Here is a 19,905-nt window from a genome sequence, read left to right on the forward strand (position 1 = left end):
TTCATCAAGACAGACCAATGAACGCTTGCCCAAAGAAAGGATCCCACCAGAGCAAAGTGCATCTTGGGTTGCCCTAACATCGGCAAAACAACTAGAGCGCCTTCAAACGTTGTCGAGACAAAGTAAGAATATAGGGTTTGGAAGAAATTAGGGAAAGAGGAATGAGATGGAAATACGAAAAGGCAAACAAGATTGAAGTTCATTTAATTTGTCACTTAGTGTTAGCTCCCGGAGGTCCGTAAAGACGTGCGTGTCCGGACACCTACCACATGGAGGCCCATGTCCGTCCAAACGTCGCCCGCACCTCCTGACCCCTCACGGAGACCGCACCCAAAACATTTGCAACATACGTCTGAAGACAAATGAAACACTTGAAGCTTGTGTCTGAAACACTTACAAAAACACCTAAAAACACTTGAAAAAAGCCATTGAAAGAGATATGCAACATCTAGACAAAACACTTGCAACATATGTGTGAAACATATGGAACATCTAGATAAACACACTTGCAACATACATTTAAAAAACAGATGAAATATTTGGAACAAACGCTTGCAACATACGTGTACAACCATTACAACATATGAAACATCCCGATCTACATCTATACGAAACACTTGCAACATACCTTTGAAACACCCAAAACATACGCTTGCAACATTTGGTTCCAAGCTATGGCAAAACCGCCTAATGTAATGCCTCCCAGGAGTACTTGTCTTCCATTAGACACTAAATACTCAAGGGAGGACACTAAATTACGCAGTTCCGTCGAGCACACCCCAAGAGAGAACCTGAAAATTCACATTTTTTCATCAGGATCACAAATGAGAGAATAAAGCTTACAACATTCTTAAGTCATTTCTTACATCACTTTCCATGCAACATCAGAGTATAATATTTATAGTTTATAACAACAGAAAATAACCATGTTATCAGAGTTTCAGCGAAAATAAAATCATTTAATGACAAGTTAAACATTAACATGATGATCCGTTATATACATCATAACAGGTTATAAATTTTTCCATTGTAAAACATTTGGGTGAAAGTTTCAAATAAACTCAATGTCCGTAATGTTAAGGAAATCCTCGCTGAACCCACCAAGAGGTTTCCACACACAAGCGTCAGCTCCACATGTTCCTGCCAACTACAACAGGATAGAACAAACCCTGAGTACTCAATTGTACTCTGCAAGACTTACCTGTCAGGAGGAAAGAAAAGACTCTAAAGAATATGCAAGGCTATCTGGCTTGTGGGTTTATTGCAGTTGTAGGAGCATTACTAAACGTGCGTCCTTATATTTAATTTTATTAGCAGTCATCATTAATTCATTAACTAACCATTCTATGCAAGCACATGTGCTACTTTCAAGCAAGTTTTAAGCAATCAGGACCATTTTACCATCTTTCATCTTCCAGTTCTTACTACGGTGCTAGATTGTAGACAAGTCGTACCGAATTACCCGGCGATTCACGAATCAATGTGCCCAGCTGGGTATCCTAAACCACACGCCCCGTTTGTACCCCAGGTATAAGCAGGACAACCCATCACTCTCCTGTCAAGGGGTCCTAGTCCTCGTCCAAACTTGGACTCCAAGCCCCCACACCTAAGTCCTGAACTCAGTATGGTGCTTAGACCTCCACCATCCCCGCCTCCAATCTGTCGGTCCAAAAAGAACCGAAACCCACGACAAAAGAGCAACAAGCCTTTCCGCTCCCATAAGCAAGTATGTGCTCAGGATAATAAGTTTATGACCTGACTAGAATCCAATGCAACGGCCGGTCCTTAACCGACGTAGGCGAAACAAGTGCAATCCAAGCCTCGCTCGAATGCCAAACCAAGTCCAGATCCAAAGTATCATTCTGCCCGGTCTCCAATTATCATTCATATATATTCCATGTGATAGTAATATAATAACAACGGTAATATCTTTCCCATCTCTCACGAGTGACAGGCAATCACTCGACTTCTATCGGATCATATAGCATAGCAATCTACACTATCCTGACATACTAGTAGGACTAATAGGATAAGGATATATATATATGCAAGTGGTTTTTATTCAACTCTTTAAAACTTAATGCACAAGCATAAAATAAAATGCAGAATAATAGAGGTTATGCACCGGGGCTTGTTTGGGTAAGATATAACCAAGTTAGCTTTCATCTTGGTGGCATGATCATCAAGTCACCATCTGCTTCTGCTACTCCAGATGTCTTCCCGATCCATCGTTGTTCCTATTATAATATACGTGGATGCAACGCAGGGACGTAAATAATCAACGGCAATCGCAACTCTTAAAATATAATTATGCCTCTCAAGCTAACGAGCTAGCGCTGACGATTAACGTACTAGGCCACGTATCCAAGTTGTCGAACTAGGTACTAATTTCCCACAATGTTTTAGTTATAAAATCCCTAGGTGCTTCTCTATTTCTTTTTATTTACTATATATGTAAACTAAGGCTCATTAGTTACCTTAACAAACTAATTATTATGAAGCTACAAAAATTATAGATGGCACATAATAATACTATGGAGCTACTGTAAAATTTTCATGGACAAAACTATTACCCATTTGCCACAAAAATTACTACAAATATTAATCTAAATAATACTAAACACTCACAATTGATTTAATAGGCCTCAATATCAACTCAGACATGCATAACCTAACTATGCCATCAGATAGACAACATTTTTAGAAACTAAACAAAATTTATTTCATAATTTTTGGACATCTAAGCGAATTGATATTAATTTCCAAAGTTCACCTTAGAATGTAAAATATAAGACTATTTCTATTTTTTAGGAAAAAGAAAAGGCAATTCGGCCTCATGGCCCAACAAGGCGCGGCCCACGAGCGAACCGCACGGACGTGGACCACGCACGGGGGAGCCCGCGCGCGCTGCCGCTGTTGCACACAAAAGTCCCTGCGCTTAAATGAAATCACGCGGCCACTATGCGCGCTATTCCCGTGGTCAGCAATCATGCACTCATGACCCTGTAATAATTCACCTTCGCATCGAGGAGGTCCCTGGCCACCCCTACGCGCGCTAGCACGGCGAACACGGCACTAGATGGCCACGCAGGCCAACCAGGACCCGCCCTGGCCCAGCTAGCGGGCCGACCTGCACCTACAGCCCAAGTGCCTACACTAGCCGAAGCTACGGTAGCGGCGGAGCTTGCGGGAGTGACAGCCACGGTGAGCGGCCGCATGCGACGGTGGCGTGACCGTACCGGTCACCCTAGGCCACCGCACCGCTACTGGCTAGCATGAGAGCATCACTAGCTTACCTCGGTCACGACTGCAGTGATGGTTCGATCGGAGATACCCCGAGCAGGACTGACCATGTGTGGCCAGCGAGAGGCGGTGGCACTCCACGATGGCGCGGTCGCGTCAGCAGCATCGGCGAGGCGGTAGAGGTGCAAGCGAGGAGCGTAGGGTGTAGTGAAGGTGGAGGCGAAGCTCATGGCGCAGTTGGCTAGGCATGAGATGATGCGATGGTTGGTTGCCCTCGGCCACGGCCGAACCTGGCCTTAATGGCACGGCGGAGGGAAAACTCCAAAATTGGAGCTTGGCAGCGCCTCCATCATGGCTTGGTAGGGTTGGATAGCAAGTAGGCATGATGACTGAACTACAGACGCGCTGAATTGAGGCGAGGTGATCCCTCGCTGGCTAACCACGTGGGCGCAGCTATGATGGTAGTAGCGGAGAGGGAGAGAGAGAAGTGATGGGGCGATAGGTGGGCTTGGCACTGCTTCGGCTCGGCGGCATGTGGGTGACGCGATGCAAACATACCCGCGTACGGGCTACGGACAACGCGCGCGTCCCCGACCGGCCATGGCCCGTGCGGCCGCAGTGCCATAAATGGCAAGCGACGGCGAGCGGCCACGTGCGCGCGGCATCAAACTGGGTCAGCGGCGAGGAGCGGGCGCAACAGACAGACGCAAGCTCGACGGATGGGACTGCAGCAGCAATGACTACGACATGGCACGAGGCGGTGGCGGCGCGTTAGCGCGCGGAGCAGGGCAACGCCACCCCGCCGTGCGAGCGGCAGCAGCGACGGCTCCACGTAGTCGAGCCAAGGCAGCCAAGACAGGGCAGCCGTGGCCGGCCAGGCGCGGCAACGCGCGTGCGTGCGCAAAGCGCACTGACGTGGCGGTGACACGCCCCCGAGGCACGATGACCGCGCGCACACGGCAAACTCTCCCGAGGACGTGTCATGCACGAATATTAAAGCTCTCACCGCTACTAAATCGTTGCTCCTAAATTTAATCGGTCTTCACTATAGTCCAGACAGTATATAAGACTACCAAATCAAGCTTTAACACTACATAACTCCTAAACCCGATTGCTCAAAATAAATTGCTAAACATAGCAATGTCCTGCTGTTGACAGACTTGAAAATTTCTAAGTATTTGAGTTGATTTTGGTTTCTAATTGCGATTTCTAAGCTAGTGGAATTATTAGCTAGTAATATCATTTTTCGACCGCAACTATTTCACTGTCATCTACAAAGTTTGTACTTCAAACTTTATTTAAGTATCACGTACATGTTTCATAGCATTTTTGCTTAATAAAAATTAGTTTTAAACCCTAAGTGATATAACACAATTATTGAATCAACTTTTGTTTCACATTTCTGTTGATCGTTAGAGTTACAGAAATTGATCTACACACTTTATCACATGCATTAACATATAAACATGATGCTCGTGACACGATTTAGTGGTTGGTTTAGGGCGTAACACCGAGGGTGTTACATAAGCACACCATCTAATTGCTGCTTGGACGGTTGGAGGCTCGGTGTAGGGCCAGCCACGCATACTAGCAGCACGCTGGAGGCGGCACCAGCGGCGGCAATGTGTCGGCAGATATCTGCCTCGACGAACGTGTGCTGGAGATGGAGGGAGGCGAGGTGGATACAGAGGTAGCGTGGCTGGCTGCGTGGAGGGCCACTAGGGATGGCTCACCACGATTCCAATCCTATGGCCGCGACGGGGCAACACTAGCACCCGGAGATCCAGCCCAAAGGACACTTCTAGACGCAGGTTAGGGTAATCCGATTCGACAAATAGAAGCTTTCGTGCCCATGTCCCCATCCACGACCTATCATCTCCGCGCTCCCATCCGCCACTGCGCTGCCATTTTTGGCATGCCCCTACCGCGCCCCCTCCATAGTCCCTGTCGCGCCCCCTTCGCAGGCTCCTACAATGCCGTGCAGCGTCGTGCCCCATCCCCCGCCGCGCTACCTTCTTCGCATCCCTAGACAATTGCTCCTCCGTCAAGGTCCGCACCAAGTCCTGTCGCGTCCCCGTCTGCCAGCCAACGGCGCCATTACAATATGTGCAACACCCGATCTCCTTTTGAAACATCCATATGAAACATTTATAACATACGTTTGAAGACAGATGAAACCGTTGAAACATGCATCTAAAACACTTGCAAAAACACCTAAAAACACTTGAAAAGCCATTGCAAAACATATGCAACATCTAGATAAAACACTTTCAACATTTGTGTGAAACATATGCAACATCCAAATAAACACACTTACAACATATATTTAAAAAACAGATGAAACATTTGGAGTAGACGCATGCAACATATGTGTATAGGCACTGCCATAAATGCAACATCATGATTTACTTTTGCAACATCCATATGAAACACTTGCAACATACCTCTGAAACATCTGAAACATACGCTTGCAACATGTCAGGCGTGACACTAGCGTGATGACCACCATGTCAGGCACGTTGAGAAACTCAATAACCGCCTCAATAGGCAGATCGGGGCAGGGAGGCGGCGGAGCGAAGAGCACCACAGGCTTGGCTGTCGTGAGCTTCTTTCGCACTGGCACCAGGGCGCGAGGAGCCTCGAGGCGGGCGCAAAGTACGACACGGCCACGATGACCTCGCCATCTCTAGCAATAGGAGGAGGTGATGAAGAGGACGCCGGTGTCGGCACCGGCGATGAGGGTGGGACAGGTGGGAGGTGCGACTCCAGTGGCGGAGCCTGACATTGCGAAGGTAGGCAAGGGCCCCGGGGGAAGTAAGTGGAGTTGGTTGCCCCTGGCACCGACAGAATGGGAGCAGAGCTGCGGGTGGCTGTCGTGTGGGAGTGAGGATTTTTTTAGAGAGATGGGGCCAGTCGGCTACACAGGTGTGGGAGGTGAGTCCGGACAAGACGGACACCCGTGGCTGAGAATTTTCGTATATTTAAAGGATGGGGATACCTACACCGGTTAGGAGGCAAAACTCTTACAAATAAGTGTCAAATTATTGTAACGCTAGGATTCTCCGGTTTGATGAGCTGAATAATATCAATTGTCATAATTTTTTGCATGTAAATTCAAATTGGTTGATTCAGAGATGAATTTTAGTTCTCTCACCAAGAGCTATGCACTATGGAATCAAGAAGTACAGTATGGAATTTTACTCCATATCCAAAACCCGACCCTCTCATTTTCCCGAAATGACCGATGCTACAAAATTTAGTTGCCACTATATTGAGTCGTATGCACCGGTCGGTTTGGCCCAAAAGTTTAAGTTGTTAGAAAAAGACGACATTTCCATTATACTTTGAGTCTTTCACTTACGTGTCGGCTGCCTCAGGCCTCAAAAGTGGAAATATGAGTCTGCTTCAGGCCTCAAAAGTGGAAATATGAGTCGACTGCGACTATTTTATTTAATTATGACGTTAGGATTTAAACTCAAGACCATGATTTTGATACCATATTGAGTTGGATTAACCGATCAATTCAGCCCAAAAGTTTGAAGACGAGTTGAGACTAGCAGAGGACATACAATGGGTGGGTGGTGTTAAAAAAAAAGAGATCCTACCTATATGTGATACCATATTGAGTTGTATGCACTCGTCTGTTCAACCCAAAAAAAAAAAACCTTATCTCACATTATATCGTAGACTAGAGGAGTACCTTAACTGATGGCTAGCTGCAAGCACAAAAACAAGACAACATGATAAGACGACGGGCAATATATAGACCTATACAAAGTCAGACAAGCTACGAAGAATAGAGTGTCCTGTCCGAGAGTCCACCGCTTGAACGAGTGCTCGACCGGTCCGAGATACGACCGGGTGATGAGGTGGGTTCTCGTACACTGCCTCTTGCTGTATTCCTTGTGTTGGAAGTGACAAAAGAGCGTGTCCCTTGGGTGCCACTCTTCACTGACGAGCCCGAGGAGTGCGCCGTCCAATCACTAGTCGACGAGTGGCCTGCAGGAGTGTTTTCACTCACGGATGAAGATGTGGTGCTCGACCGGTAACCTCTAGAAACAGGTGGTCCGTACGTCGCCACGGGCATCTCTAGCGGGAGCTCCGGCAAAGAAGCCTCAAACTGCAGCACGTTCATAGCCTGCCGGATGGAAGCCCTGGACGCGCGGTCTGGATGCATGCACCACAGCCCCACGACCAGCGTCCGCTCCATCTCCAGCACGTCGAACTCGCCGGCGTCGTGCAGCCGCGCGTCCGCGGCGTCGAGGAGCTCGCCTCTCCCGTACATGTCCCAGACCCAGTGCACGAGCAACACCTTGTCCTCGTCCTCCTGCGGGACGACGGGCTTCCTACCGCAGGCGATCTCGAGGAGGACGACGCCGAAGCTGTAGACATCGGACTGGGCGCTCGCGCGGCTGGTCACCACGCACTCCGGGTCTATGTACCCCTTGGTGCCGGCGAGCATCGTGGTGTGCGCGGCGTGGCTGTGGTTGACGAGGCGGGCGAGGCCGAAGTCGCCGAGCTTGGCGTTGAACGACGAGTCCAGCATCACGTTGCTCGGCTTGATGTCCCGGTGCACCACGCACTGCTCCCACTCCTGGTGAAGGTACAGGAGAGCAGAGCCCATGCCAAGAATGATGTTGTACCTGACGCCAAAAAAAATAAAATTCTTGAAGTTTTAAAAAACTAGTAATACCATCAATTGAACAGACCAATTCTTTTTTTTTTTTTTGCGAATTAGACCAATTCATTTGACTGATAATGTTCATACCTGACTGGCCATGTTAGAATGTCACTCGTGCTGTAGAGATGGTCGTCGAGGCTGCCGTTCGTCATGAGCTCGTACACGAGCAGGAGCTCGTCGGCCTCGTGGCACCACCCAACAAGCTGCGCAAGGTTGCGATGCCTGAGACGGCCTATGATGGTCACCTCGGAGATGTACTCCTTCCTCCCTTGCCTCGACGTCTTGGAGACCCTCTTGATGGCTACATGGAGCCCCTGGTCCTGCAGGTACCCTCGGTAGACTGATCCGAAACCGCCCTCACCGAGCTTCTCGTCGTCAGAGAATCCGTGTGTCGCCTGTGACAATTGGCTGTAGGTGAATCTCCGAGGCCCTGTCCCCTTCTCAAACTCATCGTTCATGTCTTCGTCGAGAGGAATCTTTGTGCCTTCTGGTGCCTCTTGTATTTGTTTCGCACTCTGTCTTTTTAGGTATCTGCGATAGCCGAGGCACACCGCAACGACAAGCAGTAGTACAACGATCCCGGTGGGTACCAGTCCGGCTATTAGGCTGATGTTTTTCGTCTTTGTAGTTTTGTTTTCTGTCATTTACAAGCACATTAAATTAGATGCCTAAAGTTCAAATAGTACTGTAGTCACATAACCACAAACTCAACTGCAGATCCTACAAAAAAATTGCATATCATTCACTGATGAGTAACGTAATCACATAACCACGAAGTCCAATTGGGCCCCCGAAATTGTCGCTGAATTTAGAAAACACCTCAAACTCGAAGACCAGAAAACGTACCTCCATAATTCAAAATCAGATAAAAACCTCTCTAAAATAGTTTAGAGTGGTTTCCATGGCGTGATTTTGGCTAATGTAGCATGTGGATACCACATTTCTTTGGTTTGAGCATTTCGGCTCCTAAATGATATCAAATCAAAATATTTTCAACTACAAAGTTTTAGATCACTTCAAGAACTTCTAATTTGGAATAGAGCGTCTCCACCAAGGTCAGATTGAAAAAATCAAAATTTTGAATTTTATAATCAAAGAACTTTGTACCTCTAAACAAATATTTGGACCTCTAAAGAAATAAAAAAGTTTATAACTACAAAGTTATAGATGACATTGAGGTCTATAACTTTAGTATATACCTTGTCAATGTACGAGATAATTAGAAAAATTCAAACAAAATGGATTTTCAAATCTGAGAAATTAAAATAAATATTTGGTGCTCTAAATGATCTCACAAGAATGTTGTCAACTACAAAGTTGTATATGCCATTTAGAGCTACAAATTTGGTGTATATCAATTATCATGCATGTCAACATCCAAGGTTGATTAAAAAATTCAAAAGTTTTGAATTTCAAAATATGGGACCTTGAAATAAATATTTGGGCCTCTAAACAATCTCGGATAAAAGAAGTTGTCGACAACATAATTGTAGATCATATTAATTAGATGTACAGTTTTGGTATAGACCGTGCCAACATCCTAGGTTGTTTCAAAAAATAAAAAATTTCAATTTTAAAATATGATAATTTAAAATAGATATTTGATCATCTAAAAGATATCAAATAAAAAGGTTATCAACTACAAGGTTGTAGATCGCATTGATCTCTATAATTTTGATATAAAATTTATATTCAACTGACTTCATATGAAAAAATTATGTTTTTTTACATAAAAGACATAGAGTGGCCATTTAACACGTGGGCTCCGCCGCCAAATCATAAAATCATCGAGAAACCACTTTGGAATGGTCAAGTAGAGTATTATATCCAGATTTGAAAGTCGGGGGTGTATATGTTGTTTGGTATTAAGTTTTTCTTTTAATTTAGTCAAGGGGTAAATCGGACTTTACTCAAAAAATGATGGACACACTAACATACTCCCTCCATACTATAAATAAATTATAAGATGTTTGTTTTTTATACATTGTTTTTCTATATATATATATATATAGACATAATATATCTAATAATAAGTGCATAACAAAAACTATGGATGTAGATAAAACGTCTTACAATTTGAAATCGAGGAAATAGTAAATTTGATTTGATGCATATCCACTAAAAGTTTTGTAGACGCTTATGAAAATTGCACATTATTTACTGAACGTACAGGTTTGTCGAGAGATTTTGCATAGAACGCATGTACATTTTGGTGATAATAAAATTTGTTCCCAGATTATGAATTTGATTTCAGAAAAGCAGTACATTATGTTCGTGGACCACGTAAGATCCAACTACTGACCAATGTGAAACGGTAAATAAAGATAGTCATGATGAAGAAGTTTCCTTTTTTTTTCTATAGACAGGGATAGACACTTACCGGTCTTGTTGACGACGGCGACGCTGGTGAGAGTGGACTCGAACGACCAAGAAAGAATCTGGTGGCGTTCGATGAAATCCCCGGTGGCTCCCGAGAACCCGACCGCCGCGTCCTGCGGCAGCCCGGCGTCCTTGAAGTCGACGATCGCGCTGACGTTGTAGAGGCCCAGCTCCGGCAGATCGTCGAAGCGAAGGGTCACTGACAGCGTGCTCATGTCGGTTTCGTATCTGACCCACGCCGACATGGTCCCGTTGAAGCTCCCGTCCGGCAGCGCCATGTACGCGCGCGACGTGATGCTATTGACGTCCACGCCAAGATGGTTCACGGTGTTGTTGGGGTCCCAGTCGTTGTTCCTGAACGCGTCGAACTCCACGGCGACGGTCGGCGGGAAGACGGAGTTGGCCGTGTTGTTGGGGTTGTTGAAGAGACCGAGGAAGCCGCCTCTGGAGTCCCCCGGCAGGTTTGGCGGCCACGGTCCGATGTAGAACGCCATGCCGTCGGCCTGCACTGCGCAGCAAGTCTCACATCTAACGAGAGCTGGTGCGAACATCGAGAAAGCTTAATTAGAAGTTCTTTGGATAGTTAAGTTGCCTGGTTGGTGCTGTTGTGCGGCTTGATAGCGAGGGTGAAGTTGGAGGTGAAGCTGGCGACGTTTCCGGTGTCGTCCCAGAGCTGCAACGGCTGCCCGTACGCCACACGGCCGGTGCTCCAGATCGTGTCGTTCGTCAGGTCGATCCGATCGCTGCCAGGAGTGGCGTCAGACATGTACTTGATGTTAGCGCTGTTGAGGACGCCGGGGATGGAGAAGTTGTAGTCGAAGCTAAGCGAGGTGACATGGGCAACACAGACATAGAGCAGGTAGGCGAGGCTGAGGAGGAGAGGAGGGCTCTTGGAACCCATAACCATGGCCATGGCAGGTGGCTGGCTACTACAGCTCTTTGTGCAAGTATATGGTCACAGATATATCTATCAACCTAGCTAGGCTGTAGGTGGTTGGTTCCTGTAGACCAGGGGTCGTCGTTTCGTCGCCTTTGGTCTCCGTCTGCAATCGGCCGGCTTGAATTTTTGAATTAAAACAAAATAAAACTAATTCGGCCGGCCGTACGGTCTGTGGGTAGCTACGTCGCACATGATTATATTATCTCCAAATGATCTGCGCACCCGGCCGGAGCCAGGGGAGAACCACCTGCGCGACTTCCAGGAAACCACCTCCGCAACCATCGATAGCAATCAAACGCATTGGAGGAGCGTGAGCGTCAACCTTGGCAGGATCGTCGCACATGCATCATGCGCCGTCGTCATCGGCCCAGGGAGTGCCTCAGTCTACATACAAATGGCGAAATGGGCGACAAGAAAGCTTTTGATAAAGAAAATATCATGGATCTCTTCAATCTACCTTTATCCCAAGTGGCCTTTGATCAAGTTCTAAGCATCCAACAAGTAATGGAAAATTCAACACGAGAAGAACAGAATAATGATGCTTGGACATACTCTAGAGGATCAGCTAAGTTCAGACCTGCAGCAGCATAAAAAAAATGCTTGGGCATCATGAAATTGACCCAGCCTTTAAATGGCTATGGAAATCATATTGTCAACCAAAACACAAGGTCTTTTATTGGTTACAGCTAAAAGATAACTAAGCACAAGGAATATCCTTAGAAGGAAAAATATGGCCTTGGATTCATATAACTGTGAAATCTGCTCCCTCATGGTGGACAAAACTGTTGAGCATCTATTTTGGCATTGTCCTTTTGCTCAGCAATGTTGGGGAATTTTAAACCTGAACACGATTCAGGCACGGGGAACTTTTAAAAATGTGATAGCAATATAATCAAAGATCAAATGCAGAGTCAGTTCTTCATGGTGGCTGTCATTCTCATGAGCTGGACAATTTGGTGGGCTAGGAATGAATTGATCTTCAACAATAATCAAGTTGGGACTCAGGACTGCAAAAAAAATTCTTCAGAGAAGCAAAAAAAATTTCTTCAGAGAAGCACAGCTAGTTTGTCAGCAATCTTCGACCAATGGATCCAAAACTTGTAATTGATCAAAGCCTTAGGCTCATTTTCTTTGTTTCCTTCTTTGTTTCTTAAAGCTGTCTTGTCTTGTGTTGTACTCCTCCTGCTCTAGTTTGCTCCTTAGTTTGTAGTTTGTACTTTGGTTAAATTTTAATAAAAATCTATAGGGGCCTCGGCCCCTCCGGTTCCCTAAAAAAAAAATGGGTGACACAAGGCAGGGCCAGATGTAAGTCGTGCTCGTGCAGTGCCAGCATAGTCCAATAGTTAGTGTCATATGCTTGGGCCGCTAACTCAACCCGTAGTGCCTACACTCTATGAAAACCTTATGAATATATAAAATAACATTGAATTCCTAACTTTTTGGTTGCTGCCCCTACTCTTCTGTTCGCCCTCTACCAACCTTCGCTCCCTCTAACGTCTCCCCGCTCTAGTACCTCATGTGACTCAATCCACAAATCTACCTCTTCCCTTCCAACTCTGTACACTCTCCTTTCCTCTCCACTCTGTCGATTGCACCCACGGCCGATGGTCGCTCAACTCCTCCATGGTCGGCGGTTGCTCCCCTTCCCAGTCCGCACTCCATCCGCCACTGCGTCGAGGCCTAAGGTCGCTCCCCTCCTCCGACAACATCGCCTATTCGTGCATTGAACCTTTTTTCCTCTCCTCCTCCATCCTCCTAGGGCGAGCAAGGCCAAGGCGTATGCCGGCGGGGGCGCAGGGCAAAAGCTGACAGTGAGCACTTTGAACGGGCGAGATAACAAGATCCAACAAGTTCTCTAATTTATTTTTGAATCTGTGACTTTCTGATTGATTTGTCAACATATAAAGGATTTGTAGTAGTCTCATGATGTTTTTTATTTTATTTCTCATTTTTGGCATGTTTTTTGTTCATCAAGCTGGCATAGGCTAGCGAGCTAGACAGGCTATCGTGCTCGTATAGGCACAGCTAAGTGGTCATAGTGTCATGCTTGGGCTTGTTGTTGAGCCCGTGGGCGACCCGACAACGCACGTTTAGCTAATCGTGCTCCTTAGCGTCATGCCTGAACGAACTAGTACTGTGTTGGGTCATGCCACCCATATGGCCATCTTCATCTTCTTGTACCTCCGTGTGGAGAAAAAACCTACATCATGTAGTGGCATAAGATTTGTTTGGGAGAGCTCTAGCTTTGAAAACACGAAACTAGAACAAATAACTCCATCATAGAGTAGTTCCACTCTGAAGTTGGCCTTCTATCATAGAGCCGATACACCTCTTTTGCTTGAATGTCATCTCTAGACTCAAGAAATAAAGGTTTTGGTGGAAATGACCACTTCTACCCTTAGGAGGTTGCATGTTAGATGTTTTGACATACTCCCTCAGTCCCATAATAGGTAAGTTTCTAAAAATTTTCAAACAGATTAAAGACGTTGGCAAAAGACACATGTGCCCTCATTTTCTTTCATTTCTCAGAGGATATCTCTTAGATTTGACAGTTGTCGTTTGCATGTATTCATGATTAGCTTCTGTATTAGAAGGCAATGTTCCATGTGTTGTGTAGAATGTTATTTATTTTGGGACAAATTGTAAACGTTAGAAAGTTATTTATTTTGGGATGGAGAGAGTATCTAGCATGAGTGATTCATATTGGTTTAAAAGAACTTTGTATTTAATTTTTTTGGTTTACCATTTAATGAATACATTAGTTGCAATGTTTGACCCACAAAGGTTATGAGATGAACAAATTATTACATATTAATTGGACTTGACCCATTTTTTATCCAATTAAAATCAAATAAATCCTAAGCCTCGTATTAAATGCTAGGTATATTAAAGTTTTAATCCGTGAGTCATAACAATAATACACCATAAACGAACTTATCATTCCTATTTGCATTCCATCAGATTCCTCAAGCAGCAGCCACACTACCGGACTCCTTGAGTTTGCCGAGTGCCCGAAACACTCGGCAAAAGACATAAAACACTCGGCAAATGGTTCGCCGAGTGTAACACTCGGCGAATAGCACTTGCCATAAACAGTGACGGCAAAGCCAACTTTGCCGAGTGCCATTTATCGGGCACTCGGCAAAGTTTTTGCCGTGTGCTGTTGGGCTCTCGGTGAAAAGAAATGGTCATAACGCCAGACCCGCCGTTAACGGCGACTTCGCCGAGTGTCAAACGACAACGCACTCGGCAACTAATTAAACATATGCCGAGTGTCGCGCTGGCAGACACTCGGCAAACTTTTCTAAAACAATATTTGGTTTTTAAAAAATAGCTTTTTGCCGAGTGTCTTGGTGATCCGGAGCTCGGCGAGGCCCGACCAGCTGCGGCGGCCCCCCAGTCGTCAGTGTCAGGGGAGAGGGAGGGAGAGCAGTCATCTCCGGCGGCCTTCTCCGACGAGCACCCAGGCAGGGGCGGGGACGGGGGAGTGAGCGCGGCGGCGGGCGCTGCTACGGTGGGCGGGGGAGGAGCAGTGGTGGCGTGCCCTGGCCGGCGCCCGTCTCCGGCGACCGTCGGGTAGGGGCGGGGACGGGGGGAGTGGGCGCGGCGGCGGGCACTGCTATGGTGGGCGGGGGCGGAGCAGTGGTGGCGTGCCCTGGCCGGCACCCGTCTCCGGCGACCGCCCAGGTAGGGGCGGGCTCGGGGCAGGGGAGGGCTCGGGGGCAGGGGAGGGCTCGGGGGTAAGGAGCGGTGAAGGTGGAGGCACGACGGCAGAGGCGGAGGCCCGACGGCGGCTGGAGGCGCGGCTGGCCGGCACCGGTGGGGAGGGAGGCGCAGCACCGGGGGAGGAGGTGTGAATTGAATGGGGAGAGGAGGGAGGAGGGAGGCGCGGCCAGGCCTATTTGCGCTCTTGGGCCCTGTTTGCCGAGTGCCGGCCCGATGGGGCACTCGGCAACATTTTCCTTTTTTCTTTTTTTTTTTGCTGCAAACCTTTCGTACTTACTGCTTTTAAAAAAACATTTTTTAAACCTTTGCCGAAGTGCCCCACCTTCTGGCACTCGGCAAAGGTACTCGTTATTTCATGTGCTTTTTTACTTTGTTTAGTTCCAAAACTCAATTTTTCCCAGATGAAGTTCCAAAAATCCTTGTTAAATTCACTTAGAAATTTATGTTCGATGCTTTTATAAATTATTGGGCAACATTTCATGTAAGTGTTGTTCAAATCCAATTTATCGTAAATAAAATTCAATAATTGCGGTAAAAAAATTAAAAATTGTCAAACGGATCCGAAAAATTGTCAAAATTTTACAGGAAACGATCTTTGTTCTCTAATCCATATAGAAAATTTTTTGAAGTGAAACTCGAAATCGAAATTCAAATTGTCTCCAGATCTTACAGGATACTTCTCAAATCTCAGAAACTTCTCTGGAGATGCTCCGATTTGTAAGCAGCGTACGTGTTAACTGTGCCGAAACATTCTCAATTTTTTACCATAGCCTCTACGTATGATATCGTGACAACTCGATGAATTTAATGATTTTCAGACTTCGTTTGCTTTTTATAGAATTTTCAGACGTTTCCGCCACACGTTTGTGGTCATGTTTCGCGAACACGATGTTCGAAATTTCTGGTCTGGCCCTGGATACAGTCTCACATCAGACTCAGTGACAAGAATATCATTTTTATTCACTTTTTCGGATATTCGAAGCACTTGCAGTTCAAATCCAAAAAAATATCGAAAATTCATTTAACTAAAATAAATTGACGAAATATAGTAAAATCACTCAGAAATGTACAAAACTTCAACACAGAGCAACAGGTATTGTAATACAACAGTACAAAAAGTTTGGGTGGCAAAATAAAAAAAAATTGGTTTGCCGAGTGTCAGATGGTGACACTCGGCATATAGCATGAGTTGCCGAGTGTCGCAAGGTGACACTCGGCATATAGGTGGGTTTGCCGTGTGTTAACATGTGACACTCGGCAAAATGCTAATGGAGGTCGACGGTGTTACCCGGACATGAAGTTGCCGTGTGTCTATTGTTTGTCGAGTGCAGGCACTCGGCGTATACAATTATGCCGTGAGTTTTGTGTTTGCCGAGTGTCGTCATCGGGACACTCGGCAAATATGTTGTTTGCCAAGTGCCCGAAATCTTGAGCAACGTTGATGGTCACGTCAGCAGGGACGAGGGCTATCTCTTCGACGAACTTGAGGTCCATGTTCCTGCATTTACAGTCATGCATCAGATTACCATTCGTTTGGTGTTGCTATAGCATATGCATTGCAATAAAGAGAGTCGGGCAGATGTATAGGAGTGGTACAATGTTGATTTGCTACAGAATGATGACAATACCCACCCCGCGATCTTCCTTGCAAGGTAGAGAAAAGGCTTCTCAAAGTAGTACTCCTTCCTGTGGTAAGTCACCGACTTGGCTTTCACCTGCCGGTTCTTCACATTCACCTTGTTGCTGCCCAGGACAACCAGGATGTTCTCACACACCCTAATATGCACAATAAAATATGTACCATCAATTCAGGACACCAAAACAAGAGGCATGTGCGCAATTCAAAAGAAAAAAAATTATTTTTTACCAGCTGATGTCCCTGTGCCAGGTGGGAACATTCTTGTAGGTGAGCCTTGAGGTGACGTCAAACATGATGATCGCACTGACCATTGATGCAGCACAAACATATGACCAAATATTAACCCTTGTTAATGCATCTCACTGTTTTTAGAGTCACAAGCCTGACAAATCCATGAGTAAATCATCTAGTCTCAATTCTTTCAGGGATCTCTACCAGTTCTAGTATAACTGTCTCTCTGTGCTAACCACATTGGACCTACTCCAGCTGTCAAGGCTGCTCTATGGGCTAACCTGTATCCTTCATGATGTATTAGCTTGCTTATTTGTTTATTAGCTTACATCAGTTAGCAACTTAGCTTGCATGAGAAAACATTAATCCCTGAGCACTGTAGGCCAAAACGATATCGACATTAAAATGACAAGTGTGTCTGACTCTACTAAGATATAGGCAGGAGTCTAGATCCGTAGGAAAGTAGACTTCATAAACTTTCCATTTAGTGCTAGAACGTTTCATTGGAGTCCATGTGAAGTCGTGATGGCCGTCGCAAGTTGGGGTTGTTCTGCAATTTGAATCCAACTGCCAAAACATATATTGGATTTGGATTCTTTCTTTCCTTGGGCCAAAAGTAATATGGTGGCCTGGTGGAAGACATTAGGAATACTTAGACTTGTCTCCAATCAACTTCATTAATCTTTCATGCTTTCCATATGCAATCAAATCTTCCTTTAATCCATGTAAATAATTTGAAAAGAAAAATATACAGACTTCATGGTGCAACATTAATCCATAAAATCTACCAAATATAAACTTCATATAAAATTGTTGCACCTTTGGTTTAGAAGTGGTTAATATATTGATATCTATGCCCGTGATACCCTCATCATCGAAGGTGCTCATAGGGGTAGGGTTTACATACGTGTGTTCATAGGGATGAGTGTGCATGCGTGTTTTGGGCGTCTACGTTGTACTGTGTAATTCTAAAAAAAAGCAACCCTTACATTTGCATCTAATAAATATTAATAAAATATACTAAAATATCACATCTAAACTACCAACATATGATATTATAGAAAAAATTAAATAAACTTCAATTATGAAAATATGTATCAAATTATTTACTTATGTTACTATTATTATATAACGAACTAACTTAGAGTAAAAATACATGTTATGCCATCATATATACAAATCAAGCGATACAAATATATATTTGTATGTCATAGCAATCACAAAAGGACATTTTCGTAAAATGAATCATAAACCAATGATTCTAACAATTTGTTTAAAGTTATTAATATCCTTGAAAATAATTAATTCAAGTTATTACTTTACACAATTTTATCAATTTTGACCGAAACATTGTGACACATCCCCATATAGTATAATACTCCTAGTAATAAGCATTCTAAAATTCAATAGATCAATGATGGACATGGACTTCTTCCTCGTTTTAAAAATTTCTTTGCAGTGTAGTCTAGAACCTAATATCTTTATTTCCTATAGAATTCAAAGGGATATCTATGAATAATAAGTATATAAAGCAGAAGAGTTTGAACATAATGTGCCGATAATAAGAATGTATAACAATTAATAAGATTAATGGTCAAAGTTTAGAACCATGACATCACGAGACATGGGTTTCAACCAAAGCCACCATAACTTAAGCTAAAGTTTTAACTTAATGCATATGTGTTTCGTGACCATCCTCCTCAAGCTAGCAATCGGTACATGCCTTTTTCTAAAAATAAAAATATAGTCGGTACATGCACATATATTCTTTAGCCATCAATTAGATATGACGAAAGATTTTTTTAATCTAAAAAGTTTTCTTATATATTTAGCTTATTTTACAAAATAAAAAAAAATAAACAAATATATTTCAACTATTACATTCTATGAGGTAACATGTAATCATAACTGATCAATCTAATTAAATGAACAGTTCACGGTTATTTGGGAGTACCGCACCAAAGCTCCTAATTGTTAGGAATAGGAGAGCCAAAGCGCGTAATTCTGTCTTTAGAAGGTGGAATGAGGATGACATTTTATTTTAAGTTTTTGACCATTCCAACTGTGTGTTCATAGTTAATGAAAAATATCCGATATATATATTTTTTGATTTATTGTATTTCTAACCGTTCAAATCCACCTTATATTTATTTTGTAGCAATAGCAATACTCTCTAAATTAAATTTCAGACAACAAACGAAAGCTCATCACCTATCTAGAAGTTTTATTAGTTTTTGTTTTAAAAGTGGTCGCAACGGTCACAAATCTACCAACAGTCACAAAAGCCACCACCTCCAACGGTCACAAAGCCACCAACGGTCATAATCGTTCTATGGTTCTTATAAATTCCCTACATTTCTTGACATATTTCTTTGAGCCAATATCCCATATCACCTCATTCAACACTACCACCATAAGTGCTATTTGTCGCAAAGAAGTATGTCAGAGAAATTAAGTGATATGGGTGAGGCGCAAACTACCAAGGTTGGTAATCAGGTTGGCAATGAACAAAGAAACAGCGAGAATTCCAAAGTGATAGAGCAACAAAATGCTTTAAGTGATATTTCCATAGGCGAGGTGCAGACAATCATGGATGGTAGTCAAGATGTTAATAAGGAAACAAATGACAAGAAATTCGAAGCGATAGAGCAAGAACATGCTCAGCCTTTATCTCATGTTATGGCCGGAGATGAAAGCCCACCCAAGAAGCGAAAGTTCGAAGGATTGTCCATTCTCATATAGTGCACACAGAGAACAAGGGAGTGGCAAGTCGAACAAGATGCCATTCCAAATCAAAATTGGTGGCCAAGGATCGCAAGATTGGGACAATCAGCCGTCCTATTGATTCTAATGATATCATAGATCGAGATGGACTCTTGCCCTATTCGCTTGGCTGATAAGCCATGACTAAAAGTACTGTTGGCTGATTTATTGTGAGAGAAAAATATTCGACCTGTTCGCTGGTTGGATTCTGGGCTGGTTTGGGCTGGCTGGTGCTGGTTTATTGTGAGAGAAAAACACGGTTGGCTGGCTGGTTTGGGCTGGCCGAAACCAACAAGCGAACAG

General features: G+C 44.4%; 1 protein-coding gene across 1 annotated transcript; it reads right to left on the minus strand.

Annotated features, from left to right (window-relative positions):
- Window positions 1-6,838: 6,838 nt before the first annotated feature.
- Window positions 6,839-11,216, minus strand: LOC136521917 (L-type lectin-domain containing receptor kinase IX.1-like). Its single transcript, XM_066515690.1, has 4 exons — window positions 10,896-11,216; window positions 10,305-10,806; window positions 8,012-8,561; window positions 6,839-7,886 (listed from the first exon to the last, which is right to left on the minus strand). Exons 1-4 carry the CDS (start codon window positions 11,214-11,216, stop codon window positions 7,031-7,033), a joined length of 2,229 nt encoding a protein of 742 aa, XP_066371787.1. The 3' UTR covers window positions 6,839-7,030.
- Between the last annotated feature and the right edge of the window lie 8,689 nt (window positions 11,217-19,905).

Source organism: Miscanthus floridulus, chromosome 18 (genome assembly GCF_019320115.1).
Source record: "Miscanthus floridulus cultivar M001 chromosome 18, ASM1932011v1, whole genome shotgun sequence".
In the NCBI taxonomy this organism is placed as follows: domain Eukaryota; kingdom Viridiplantae; phylum Streptophyta; class Magnoliopsida; order Poales; family Poaceae; genus Miscanthus; species Miscanthus floridulus.